The 12,689-nt window shown below is 42.2% G+C and overlaps 1 protein-coding gene across 13 annotated transcripts in view; it reads left to right on the top strand.

Annotated features, from left to right (window-relative positions):
* COL6A3 (collagen type VI alpha 3 chain) overlaps positions 1-12,689 on the top strand; it is a 130,853-nt gene that overhangs the window by 111,894 nt on the left and 6,270 nt on the right. For 8 of the 13 annotated variants that reach the window (XM_044431952.1, XM_044431965.1, XM_044431953.1 and 5 more), the window contains 3 exons: positions 4,275-4,445; positions 4,562-4,612; positions 11,360-11,446. The exons of 2 other annotated variants lie outside the window; for them this stretch is intronic. In XM_044431952.1, coding sequence (XP_044287887.1) covers positions 4,275-4,445; positions 4,562-4,612; positions 11,360-11,446 — 309 coding nt within the window. The remainder of the gene's footprint in view (positions 1-4,274; positions 4,446-4,561; positions 4,613-11,359; positions 11,447-12,689) is intronic. 3 more of the 13 variants (XM_044431959.1, XM_044431958.1, XM_044431956.1) reach the window with 2 other exon arrangements.

Here is a 12,689-nt window from a genome sequence, read left to right as displayed (position 1 = left end):
GCTGCTCCTCTATGTGCCGTCATCTCTGCCTTACGGCATCCCTGTGAAGGACAGCCCTCCAAAATGTCTTGTCCTTGACAGACCTGCTCAGCTCTTGTAAGCACAAGATTGTGACTTTCTGTATGGAATTGACCCACTTCAGTTACCTGCTGTTTCTTCTTCTTTCTTCAGCTTCCCTGAGCATTGTTGTCTAGTTCCTTAAACATAAGCTTTAAGGGTGAACTCAAGAAGAGAGTATCAAAAATATTAAGATTTTCAGAGGAGGCAAGAGAGCTGGGCTGCAAGAAAATATTTTTTTTTTCTTTTGAAAATGGTTGATTTTACATGTACAACATTCAACAGTTTTAACAGATGGGATTAAGGTTGTATGTCTCTTTGGGCTTTGTCTTTTTAAGTACAGCGCTTCAAAGTATGATCACAGACTCCTTTTGTCGTCCCACTCCTAATCTCTATCCTTTTGCCGTATTGTGTCTTTCTCATTCTTTATTTATGTGTATAATTGCCCTGTGTATTACACAGCACTGAAGTGATTTGTGGAAGGGATTTGTACTTGTCTGGATGTTTTACCTTCTTGTTAGCCATTGCTTTGTAAGAGAGTCACAGGATGCGTAATATATGTACCTAGAAGTTACAGTAGCTCTTCATCAGGCACAAGGTGACAGGGTACGCATGACATGATAACCCATTGTGGGTTACTAGCAACAGCAGGTTGCTGTGCCATGCAAACCTGGATCACTTCCTGCAAGGTGTCTTGTTTGTGGCAACCCATGGTGACTGAGCCCATTGCAGATCAAGGGAAGCAGCATCTGAGCTTCTCAGCAAGAGCAGCAAAAACTTCTTGTAGCTCTTGCTGAGTTTGCCTGTGTCACTACTGAGTATACCAAGGCTGCTGCCAGTGACAGCCACTCCAGCAAGTGCCCAAACAGCACTTTAGAATGACTGTCATTGGCTCAGTCTCCCACGTCTCAACTGTGTGCTTTGCACATGTTGTGTTCTGCCACATTTTATTTTCAGATATTGTTAATGCCTTTCATGGTCTTTGACATAGTAACAGAGAGAGTCAGAAGGGACCTACTGCGCCATCTAGACTGACCCCCCCCCCCGGCTCCACTCATGACATGTCTGCCATGTGCATGTCCAGCCTATCCTTGAACATCCTCACCGATGGGGCTTCAACCCTCTGTGGAAGCCCATTCCATGCCCTTGGGGTCCTAACCATCAGGAAGTACTTCCTGGCATCTATCCTAAACCCTGGTTCCCTCAGCTTTGCTCCATTGGAACATGTTCTGCCCTCCACTGCAGGGAAAAAAGGTCATGACCCACCACTGCGTGGCACCCCCTCACATACCTGTATGTTGCTAACAGGTCTCCAAGTATCACTTTACAGCAACTGTCACTGGTTCACTATTTGGCGTGTGTTGCTCTTTGGAGAGTACACAATTGGACACTTTCAAGTGGCTGAAATCAAAAGCTTTCCCTCATCAATGTCCTGGAAAGCATATCCTGTCAAGAGTGCAGGAGAAACCATGCAAGACTATTAATGAAAGAATGGGCTACACAGAACTTAGTTAAGTTTTTATTTGCACTCTCTAGACAGCTATCAGAAAGTGAGCTGTCAAAGCCAAGCTGTTAGTGTCCCTTGGCCAGTAGATTACCCTCTTTGTAGGAAAATCCTCCAGGTTGGGTTGGGTTGGGTTGGTTTTGTTTTGTTTTTATTAGACCTGACCCTTGTCAGTGTCTTCATACTTTTTCACTTTTCCTGAGAATTGCTGTCAAATACCTTTCAAAATCTCTGTCAAAAACTCCAATTGTGAAAAGACAATTTTTCTTTTTGAAGGACAAAGATATTCACACAAAACTGAGGTTCACTCATTCTCATCATTATCATTAATAGGTGCTATACCTTTTTTGACAGCAGCTCAAATGTGCCACTTGTGCACTTCCTGTATTTGGAGGGACTGTCAGTGAGTTTGCAAAACATAGTATCTAACTCCCCCAAAAAGTGGTAGGAGAGAAGCCATGGCAAATACAATAGAATTTGCAGTCAGCAAGGGCAGAAGAAACAAGATGGGTTCTACTCTGCTTTCCCCCTACCTGCAAGAGGACCAAGGAAAAAAACAGGATGACAATTCATGCTAAACTAAATTGTCTGATTAGGCACACTCTGTACTATTTCACAAACAACCAATTGGGCATAGCTTATTCACAGGGGGGTTGTTGTGATGTTTGAACTTCCCCAATATATGTTAGAAGTCTGAAAGGCAATAAAGGAGAATATGAACAATTATTCAACAATAATAAAATAGAAAACAGAGAAACAGTTTTCATATGCGAAACAGTGCTTTCACATGTGAGGCTTAATTTTATCAAGTTCTGTATTTCTAATGAAAATATAACTACTGCTTTGGTTGGAATATAAATTTGATTTAATGGTGAAGTTCTTCTTTCTATCCTACATTGACAACATTCATCCACAGATATCAATACTGAGAGAAAGGCCAACAGTGTTGGTTTTATTGGCAGATATGAAACTGCTTCTAGGATTACATGGCATGAGCTTGGTTGGATGTCTTCTACAGCATGGGTGGGCAGTATGCAGGCTGAACTGAGAGCACACCCATTGCAGTAGCTGGGGAATTACTTCACTGTATAGTTTGGCTGGTTTTGAATCAACTGAGAAATTGCACACTGCTGCCAAGAGGTCAAAAGCAGTAATGCGATAAAATGTGGATAAAGTTGGGCATGGGCCCAAGATCCAGGCGTGAATCTTTAATACAGCCTGGATGCTATGTGCTGGGTAAGAGCAAAGCACAGAAATGGTATTGCCTAAGCTGAGGGAAGAGAGCAATGTAGGTGTACAAAGATATCTACAGTGGAGTTAAAATGAGCTGCCTAGGGTAGGTGCGCACACACTAGCAATTACGCAGGTTCACATAAATTTGTGTGCGCAAACTTACAACATAGCCATTTGTAATAAACAAAGGAGAGGTTCCTCTCCCAAGGAACACGAATTAAACATGGCCAACAGTTGTGTGGGGGAGGGGAAGCACTAGTCAAAATAAAGGCAATGATTACAGTGACTTAATACATTAAAAAAGATGGCCAGGTTCATTGAAATAGCTGTTAGTTCCTAACAATGCTCTTTACTTCACCGATTTTTCTAAGTGCTTATGGGTTTCACAGCATTGGCTAACTCTAACCAGAACCTAACCCCAGCTGTTGCCCTTGTTCAAGCAATCTCAGCCTGACTACAAGGAAAGCCTGTAAGCAGTAACCTCTCTTAGCTCTTCACCGCCCACCCAAGAAAACCTGGGCTATATCAAGTTGATAATCTGGGGGAATCAATGAGGCTGGGGGTCATGTCAGACTGCTACTAGGATGCTCTGATTCAGCATGGGCTAATTTGGCAAGTTTCCAGTCTCCAAGCCAGGTGGGCTTGTGAACGGAATAGTTCCCTCTAGATCACATTCACCTGATGTCATGTTGCTGCTGCAACACCCTCTTTCCACAATGTCCCAAAGGCACCATCCAACAGGCAAGATGCGTGGACACTCTAAGTAGCTGCTTCAGTATCAACTTTCTTGTAAGCTGTAGCCATGCACCTCTCCAAGAGGCCCAGCGTAGCTCAAGATCTGTGTCAATCTTGCCCCTGAATGGAGAAGCTCAGCAGGGCAAAGTCTGATTGGCAAGGCTGGATGGGAAGAGGAGCTTCTTGGTTGTGTATGGAAACACCCTCCTTAACCGATGGTGAAAACAGAACTTATGTTCTAGTCATTGGGAGTGTTGGGAGTGGCAAACACATTTTTAAATGTTTTTTGTCATTTCCCTTGAATTTCACTTCGGTTCTAAGATTTCGAAATTGCACCATGCTTTCTTTTTCCCCACTGTGCATTTTTATGCCTCTGACTGCTGCACTGCACTGGATTTGGCTACTGACTGGCAGAGGCATATATAAGCCAAGCACCTTCACAGAAAATCTATGCAAAACTATATGCAAAAAAGATTAAAATATTAATATGCATGTATTGGCTGCCTGGCATGTTTGTGATTTTATTAGAAATGATAGCTAGATTATAATTTCCTAAGTTGCTCTTGTTAAGGTAGATATCAGAAAAGTGATTTAGTACAGGTCTGCTCTGTTTCATTTGCGCTTCTGAAAGCTGCTGCTGCTTGTTATTTGGTGGTGGGAGGGGGGTTGTTTTGTGCCTTTTAGCTGCATTTAACCTTTTCAGAATCATTTAACATTTGCACATTTTGAAATTCAAATTTGACAGATCCTTGCTTGCTGGACCTTGACATGGGCACACAGTGCAAGGAGTATCAGGTTAAGTGGTTCTTTGACTACAAAAACAAGATCTGCACCCAGGTTTGGTATGGTGGGTGTGGTGGTAACGCCAATAGATTTGAGACAGAAGCTGACTGCATTAACAAATGCTTGAAGCCATGTAAGTACCCATACAGGGTTAACCCATTTTGCACTTTCAAATATTGTCAAAGAAAGTTTCAAAGCAGATAGAAAAAAGTAATTTAAAAACAAACTCCACACACTTTTTCTCTACAGCAGATGAGACAGTCATGCAGCTGCCTGTCCTTGCGAAAAGCCACTTGTCAGGTAAAAGCAGAAACGGAGAGGATTGTGCATTTGATCATTTGTTGTTCCATGGGATGTGCCCCCTGGATGCTTTGCCGTGGCCACTGGCCAAATATAACTATACAATGTGCTTTCTTGCCGCTCTTTTGCCTTGCTGTGAATTGTCTGATATTTCCCTGTCTGTCTCCATTGGCATGCAGTCTGTCCTACCCAGAAAAGCAATGCTGCTGTAAATATATTATAGAATGTACAAAATGGTGTTACACTCTGGACTCTTCCCCATATTCAGAAGGCAGACTCAACAACCAGGATAGAGGCTCACCATGTTTGGTAGGCAGGGCCAGTTCATGGCTATGACTGCAGTGGGACCTCATCTCTCAGGCAGGAAATAAGGGCTGTAAGAGTGCCCTCATGCTGCTGGTTTCTTTTTGCAACTACTATAGTTTTATATTATTCTATCTTTTCTTCAGTCTCTGAAGAATCCCTTTCCCATCCTGTACTAAATGTGGAATAGGGGCCAGACAACTGGAGAAGGGCTAATGTTGTCCCTATCTTCAAAACAGGGAAAAAGATGGACCTTTTTTCCATCTGACATCAGTTAGACTGACATCAATCCCTGGAAAAATTCCAGAGCAAATTATTAAAAAACAAAACAAAAAACCATCTACAAACATCTAGAAGAAAATGCAGTGATTAATAGAAGCCAGCATGAATTGATCAAAAATAAATCCTGTCAGACTAATTTAATCTCATTTTTTAACTGGGGAACCTCCCAAATGGACAGAGGGAACACTGTGGACACAATCTACCTAGACTTTAGCAAAGCTTTCAACATAGTGCCACATGACATCCCGATAAGCAAATTAGCAAAAACTGGACTAGATAGAGAAAAAAACTATTAGGTGGATCCAAAACTGGCTGCTAGATCGGACACAAAGAGTGCTCATCAATGGCACCTTCTCAAATTGGGTTGAGGTAACTAGTGGGTTGTCACAGGGTTCAGTCCTGGGCCCAGTGCTCTTCAACATCTGTGTTAATGATTTAGATGAGGAAGTACAAGGACAGATAATCAGATTTGCAGATGATACAAAACTGGGCAGAATAGCGAACACTCCAGAAGACAAAATGTAGATGCTGTGTGATTTTGATACACTTAGGCTGAAAGCAACAGAATGAGATTCAATAAGGACAAGTGCCAAGGCCTCCACCTAGGAAAAAGAAACCAAAGGCATTGATACAAGATGGGGAATACGTGGCTCAACAGAACTGAAAAAGAAAAACTTGGTGCAAACTTAATATGTTAGCACATCAGATCCTCTGACTTAACAACTTTGGTGTGGAAACTCATCATTTGAATTAAAGACTTTTGGAGACTTCCGACATGCGATTCTCATAGAAATGAAGGATTTAACAAAGAAGAGACAATGCAGTTTCCAGTCTGTTTGCATTTCATTGCCTACAACTAAGCTGTAAACCATATATAACAGTTTCAAAAACTGGAGGTGGGGAGTACTCTCCAGTCAGAAGCAAAGAGAGTCACATCTTCTTCAGTTACCAATTAGTTCTCAGCCTGAAATAGAGGAAGAAAGCAGCAAACATGGAATGAGTATGGCCCCACCCCCAAATCAGATTGGGGGATATCTTCAGCAATGAAAGCAGCTGCTGCTTGATACTAACAGATTCCTGTTTCTTTGTACTATTCCCAGTTTCCCAGACAAAGATGTCTGGCAGACAGGCTCATTATATCCTAACTGGTTAATGGATCTGGAAAAGCCCAGAGGTTTTTGACAATCTGGTACCTTTTGAACATCAGAGCAATAGCATGTGTCCCAACTTTATGGCAACTAAGTAGTCCATTCCATCTATTTTAGAATGCTGAAGAAGAATAGGAGGTATAAGTATACCCTGGAATATAGGAATGTTTGTGTCTGCTGGCATGCAATGCAGGATAATATCTTTCAGATTGACAACCTTTGGTTGCTCCATTTGTGGATCCAGAGCATACCTAGGAAGCAAAGAGGAAATGTTTGAAGAACATAGAAACACTGAAACAGAGTGAGTCAGAAGGGGTCTCCCATCTAGTCTGACCCCCAGCTCCAGCTGGCTCTGCTCATGAAATACCTACCATGCATATGTCCAGCCAATTCCCTCACCAAGGGGACTTCAGCCACCTCCCCTGGAAGCCCATTCCATACCCTAGGGATCCTAACTGTCAGGAAGTACTTCCTGGCATCCAGATTAAACCTTGGTTCCCTGAGCTTGGCTCCACTGGAACACGTCCTGCCCTACACCACAGGGGAATAAAGGTGTCACACCTCTGCGTGACACCCCCTCACGTACCTGTATGTCACTAACAGGTCCCCTCTGAGTCTCCTCAAGGCTGAAAAGACCACTTTCCCTCAGTCTCTCCTCATATGGCTTACCCTGCAAACCAGCCACCATCCTTGTGGCCCTTCGCTGTACCGATTCCAACCTTGCTATATCCCTCTTGTAATGAGGGGCCCAGAATTAAACACAATACTGCAGTTGTGGGCACACCAGAGTCATATAGAGTAGCAGTAATACCTCTCTCAATCTAGAAGCCACACTTATATCCTAAGGTGGCATTCGCCCTCTTGACCACCCCGTCACACTGCTGACTCATGTTTAGCCTGCAGTCGACCAGCACCCCGAGATCCTTTTCACAAGTGCTACTCTCCAGCCTCTTGTCCTATAAGCTGTACTTATGACACCCATTCCTATGCCCCAAGTGCAAGACCTTGCACTTATCCACATTGAATGCCATCCCGTTGTCTTCTGCCCACTTCCATTATCTGTCCAGATCTGAGGAGTACCTGCTCCTCAGTTGTGGCCACCACCCCCATTTTAGTATCATCTGCAAATTTTATCAGCATTGATTAACCCAAAATAACTTCCACCACACAGACAGGGCTTTACCTACTACACAAGATCAGTTGAATCTTGGATCTGTGGAGCAACTAGGGATGCCAGATCCTAGAAATGCTAGTCTCCTACCAAGAACTACTGCTCTGAGGTTTCATTCAAGACCACTTTAGAAATTCCTATAGGAATTTCAACAAAAGATTGTCGACCACTCTCAGATCTTCCCTGGCTTGGTGGACACCCAAGGTTAAACCATCATAGGACATGTGATTCTAGGAATCCCACTGGATAATCAATGTAGACATGAGCATCTTCACCAACCGTTTAAAGTTGACAATTTAGAAAATAATTTGGCTTTCAGATCAGAATCCAATGTTTCCCCTGCAGCCAGACAGGCTTCTGTTAACAGCCTGGAGGGTGAACCAAAGATGTTGAGGGTCTGCATAATCCTAAAGGAGAGCTTACCAAAAATATTTATCTTAACAGAAGGATTCCCCACAAAAATATTGTAACTAACTGGAAGGTCTGTATGACAGGGTGACCACATGAAAACTGCTGGTGAGATGCAGAAGAGAGCTTCTCCTGCACACCGTAACCATAGGAAGAGAAGCATTATCCCAAGCCACTCTAAGACAGGTTGTAGTTCTCCGACACACATGTGTTTCTGTCAAGTCCATCCAAAATAACTGTACTGGGATTTTTATTCTTCTTCAGCGCCTCCAGAATGCAGGCTCTCCCCATTTGCATTGTCTCCCTAAAAATAATATTTTGACCAGAGCCACATTCTTAGATGGATGTTGGCCTTTCTATCACTGTTAGACATGTGTGGGTAGGATTTCCAAAGGAAGACTTTGTCTGCTTCTCCCACAGCATCCAAACCTAAGTTTGCTGTTTGATGCTTTCATAGCTTGTTTTGGATTTTTATTTCCATGTTGGCTTTTCAAGTTCCGATTGGGAGGGGAGTCAGAACTTGGTCTGGATTTCCTACCAGTGGGAAATTCTACCCTTGGTGTTGAGCCTGCCCTCATGGCACACCACAGAACAAGAGTTTATGATAAGCACATTTCTGTTTCTCTGATGAGCATGTAGAGATAGTAACTTTCATTACTCGTACTGTACTGTCTTCAGTGTCACTAATATAATCACCTATGTGTTTTACCTTCTTTTTCCTTTTTATTTAGCGAGGCAGTACTTTTATTTTCAATAAGCATTACTTTTATTATCTACTTTTGTTCAAGTAATCACCTTTGCCTGGGAAAAATGCTTTAGCCCAGAAAACTGCCAGGCACACGACTAGAAAGACAGGCTTCAGATTAGGAACATCAGAGTTTTGAAAATCTGAAGAAGTCGCCTGTAACATGCTAAGTCAGAGGATCTTTGTTGGTTTTGATTCCTTTACACCAAGCTGAGATACATATCAAGATCTAAGGAATCCAGAAGAGACTCCTGTCCACTCTGGAATTTACCTTCTCCCTCCTCCTATCAAAACAATTGTATGCATTTTGTCAGGAAGAAAGGACCCTGGAATGCCATGGGACTGAATCCCAGGTAAACTTGTATAGGTTTGCAGCCCTACACATTGCTGGGTTTCTTTTATTTTTAGAAAGAAGAAGCATCTAACATCTTGTCATTCTTACCCAGTACTTGTTGGCCTATTCTCAGCACCTATGGTGGATAATGTTCTGTTCCTTTAGGCCGGCATTCTTTTACACATTTGAAAACTGCCCAAATGCATAGTGATCATCTGGAACTAGGACCCTGTAGAGAAGGGGATGGCTGGGGAGAGAGGATATGGCATTGGACCTCCAGAACGCCAACCTGCTTTATCCCTGCAGTGAGGACCTGAGAGAAGGACTCTTCATCCGTATTATGCAATAATAATAAAACTGTGGCCAGTAGTGAGGCATTTCTTGCTGCAGCCAAGCCAGCAAGTTCCAGCCATGCCCTATCAACCATCAATCTCAGTTTTCCACTGCAGATCAGAGATGCCCTGATTGTCTCTTGTCTGCCTCTGTTATAAAGAACAAAGGCCACAGTCAGGGCTGCCTTGAATTACTCCCATCACAGAATATGAATCCTGGCATTTTCTTGAAGTTTTGTGGTGGACTGTAAATCTCAGAATATGTGCTAGGGCCTTAATTGTCCATTTGTCCAGTAAGATTTTTCAGAACTTCTAATTGTCAGGAGAATGTCTAAGGTAAAGAACAAACAGCTGATTATCAGGCAGCAGCAAGAGGGAGCAACAGAGCAAAGCTCTTCTAAATCTACTGTGAGAGAACGGAAAAGATCAAGGTGTGGAGGTGAAACATATTGAATCAACTTTCCTTCATTCATGGCCTCTAAAAGCACATTTCATGGCATCACTTCAATCAAAAGTTAAGGGGCATCATTTAATAATATGGCAGGTGATGCAGCATGAGTTTAAACAAAGTTCATTAATTTGCATAACTCACCAGTAAGCTTCAAAGTCGTTTATTCATCCGGCTGAAGGGCTGAATGCACTTTCTTTCCAACAAGGATACATTCAAATGTAGTAATTTATTGGATGGGAAAAATAGTGAACAGCACAATTTTTGGGCCAGTTATCTTGGGCTCTGTGTGTTTGATATACAATACATAATTAAATGTTTAGAAATGTTCATAGAAATGTTCTAATAATAATAATAATAATAATAATAATAATAATAATAATAATAATAATAGCATTGTATTAGAGGATTAGGAGTATTTCACAGTTCAGTTCATTTACATAATCACCTCACATCTCCTTAACTTATTTTAGGACAAACCCAAAGGGTTAAATTGTGCCAGAAGAGCATTCCCCCCCACCCGAGTTTCTCATTGACTGTGCCCCTTGTCTCACCAAGAACAGCGAGCTGGTTGTCTAGTTTGTGTAAAGGGAAGAAGCTGGAGTTCTGTCCTTATTGTGACACACAACAAACCTGATAATAAGTGATTCAACAGAGTGAAAAAGTGAAGCAGCAGGAACAAAACCTCTGGGTTTTGTTCACTGGCACAGGAGTTTGGATAACAACCCTGCTTCCACAGAGCTCATCCACATGCATGTACAATCCACTCCCCACAGGCCACCATATTCTAGCCTATCCAAGAAGCAGAGCCCAGGAGGGTCCTATGTAGAAAAGAGCAGTTGATTCTCAATGTAAAAGGTTCTAAGGGGAAGGGGATGAATTTACTATGGGGCGTTTGTGAGTCCACCCCTTTTGTTTCTCTACCAAGTGAACGGTAGATAGAGACATATGTTTATTCCTATAAGAAAATAAATGGTCTATGCCTAACAAGCCTTCATACAGCAGGGAAGATGTGGCATTTGATTAGAAAAGCAAAAGAAAATGCTTCTTCACTGTGTATTTGTGCTACTCTGCTATGCCACCTAGAGGTTAAGTAGCAGAAAAACAGGAAAGGAAACATTTTGTATGGATCTCAATTCTAGGATCTAAATTCTGTGATGAAACTGAAAATAGATACAGTGAATTGGCAGCCAGTTAACAGTCTCATGTGGAAAAGTTTGTCTGTGCACAGGCAGTTGTAGCACAATGGGACGCAGAATATTGAATTTAAAACTCAAAGTAAACCAAATATTTAATAATGGACTTTACATTATGAACAATTATTTGCTCCACTGATTGCTGAGAATGCTAATGCTGACTAGCTTCTCACTAAGGTTTTTTATTTAGGCAAGGCAACAGGACCATTTTAATTCCGGTAAAGAAAAATTAGGCTTAACACACATATTTGCATTTTAAGGCCGCAGCCTAAAGCAATGAAGTGTTGGATTAAGTTCTGTTACCATCTAGACTCCAGGTTGCGTATACTCACTCTTAGGATATACAGCCGTAGTGAAATAACCGGTCTCAACATTTACAGGACAGAAAGTGCCCAAGAAGAAAGTACCCAGGAGGAAATTATCCAGAAGGAAATTGGAAAGCAGAGCAAAAAACATAGCAAGAGCAGGTATGAGAGAAAGACCAGGAACCAGAAGTGCACTGAATCAAGGAAGGTATATGTACACAACAGAAATAGCTTTAAAGAAAGGATGGGAGCAAAGGTGGAATCGTGAGTGGATTAGCCCAGGGGCCACGTGCCCGCTCTGTGTGCAAAAGGCCCCCGCGGCAAGGCCCAGCAACTCAGGAAATGCAGGTAGCAGGCCCGGAGCCTCAGGGTGCCTCAGAACGGATGGCACTCGCCTAGGAGAGCCGCTGCTCTGATGCAGCTGAAGGCACTGCCAAACCATTAACTCTTAGGGCCACGTTTACTTATACTAGCATCAAATGAATATCTGCAAGGAGAACCACACAAGGTAAAGTTGCGCTCTGAAGCACTGAGGCAATGGGATAAGGGGAATCCTTTATTTTTTGGTTCATCTTTGCAGGGAAAAGTGTTCAAGCATCTGTGGAAGTCCATTGTGGAAGGAGGGCAAGGGAATCCTATGTAAAACACTCTCAGGTCTACTGGCACTTTTCTTGCTTAAAGTAAACTGAAATACCCAATTTAAGGCATGGCTTCAGCAGAATAAGCACTTTAAAATCATTAAATATTCCAGAATTTTGAAGATGACAAAATAGTGCTATTTGCTCAAGAGACAAAGCTCATCAGGACATGGAGAAGGAGACAGGGAACATGCAAAACAAATCAACAGGTGGATTTAAATGCATTGTTTTTATCTGGAACTTTTGCACTGAGTTGGATGGGAGTAGAGCATGCAGGAGCCTTTCTTCATTCTTTACTGCAATCCAGTTCAATTACAGTTAGACTTACTTCAGAGTATGTTCATGTATAGGAATGTGCTGTCCATCTATCTTGCCTGGACACGCAAGGCATCCTGGATAAGAGTGTTTCATTATCAGAATTAGACCTCTTGCATTTTGTATGTTTATTAGGATTAGGGAAAATAATCCATCTGATTTTGTGTCCAACATGCATAAGGTAAATCTGTTGCTGTGAAAAATTCCACTGAAGCCATCATCTGTCTAATTCCATCTGCCTTCTTCTTCTTCTTCTTTTTTGGTGTGTGTCGGGGGGGCATTGGCAGCTGAATGAACAAGATATCCAGTACTTCATAAATGGCAATGTCCACAGTAACTAAAAGTAAGGATACCTGAGACATTGCAGAGTTTATGGAAACCAATAGATAACTTGCATCTCTAATTAGGACCTCTTACTAATGGTCAATCAGTTACAGGCACAACTATGCAGC

Source organism: Varanus komodoensis, unplaced genomic scaffold (genome assembly GCF_004798865.1).
Source record: "Varanus komodoensis strain SLA01 unplaced genomic scaffold, ASM479886v1 scaffold23, whole genome shotgun sequence".
Taxonomy (NCBI): Eukaryota; Metazoa; Chordata; class Lepidosauria; order Squamata; family Varanidae; genus Varanus; species Varanus komodoensis.
The sequence above is the reverse complement of the archived record's forward strand: the minus strand, read 5'-3'. Positions and strand labels throughout refer to the sequence as shown.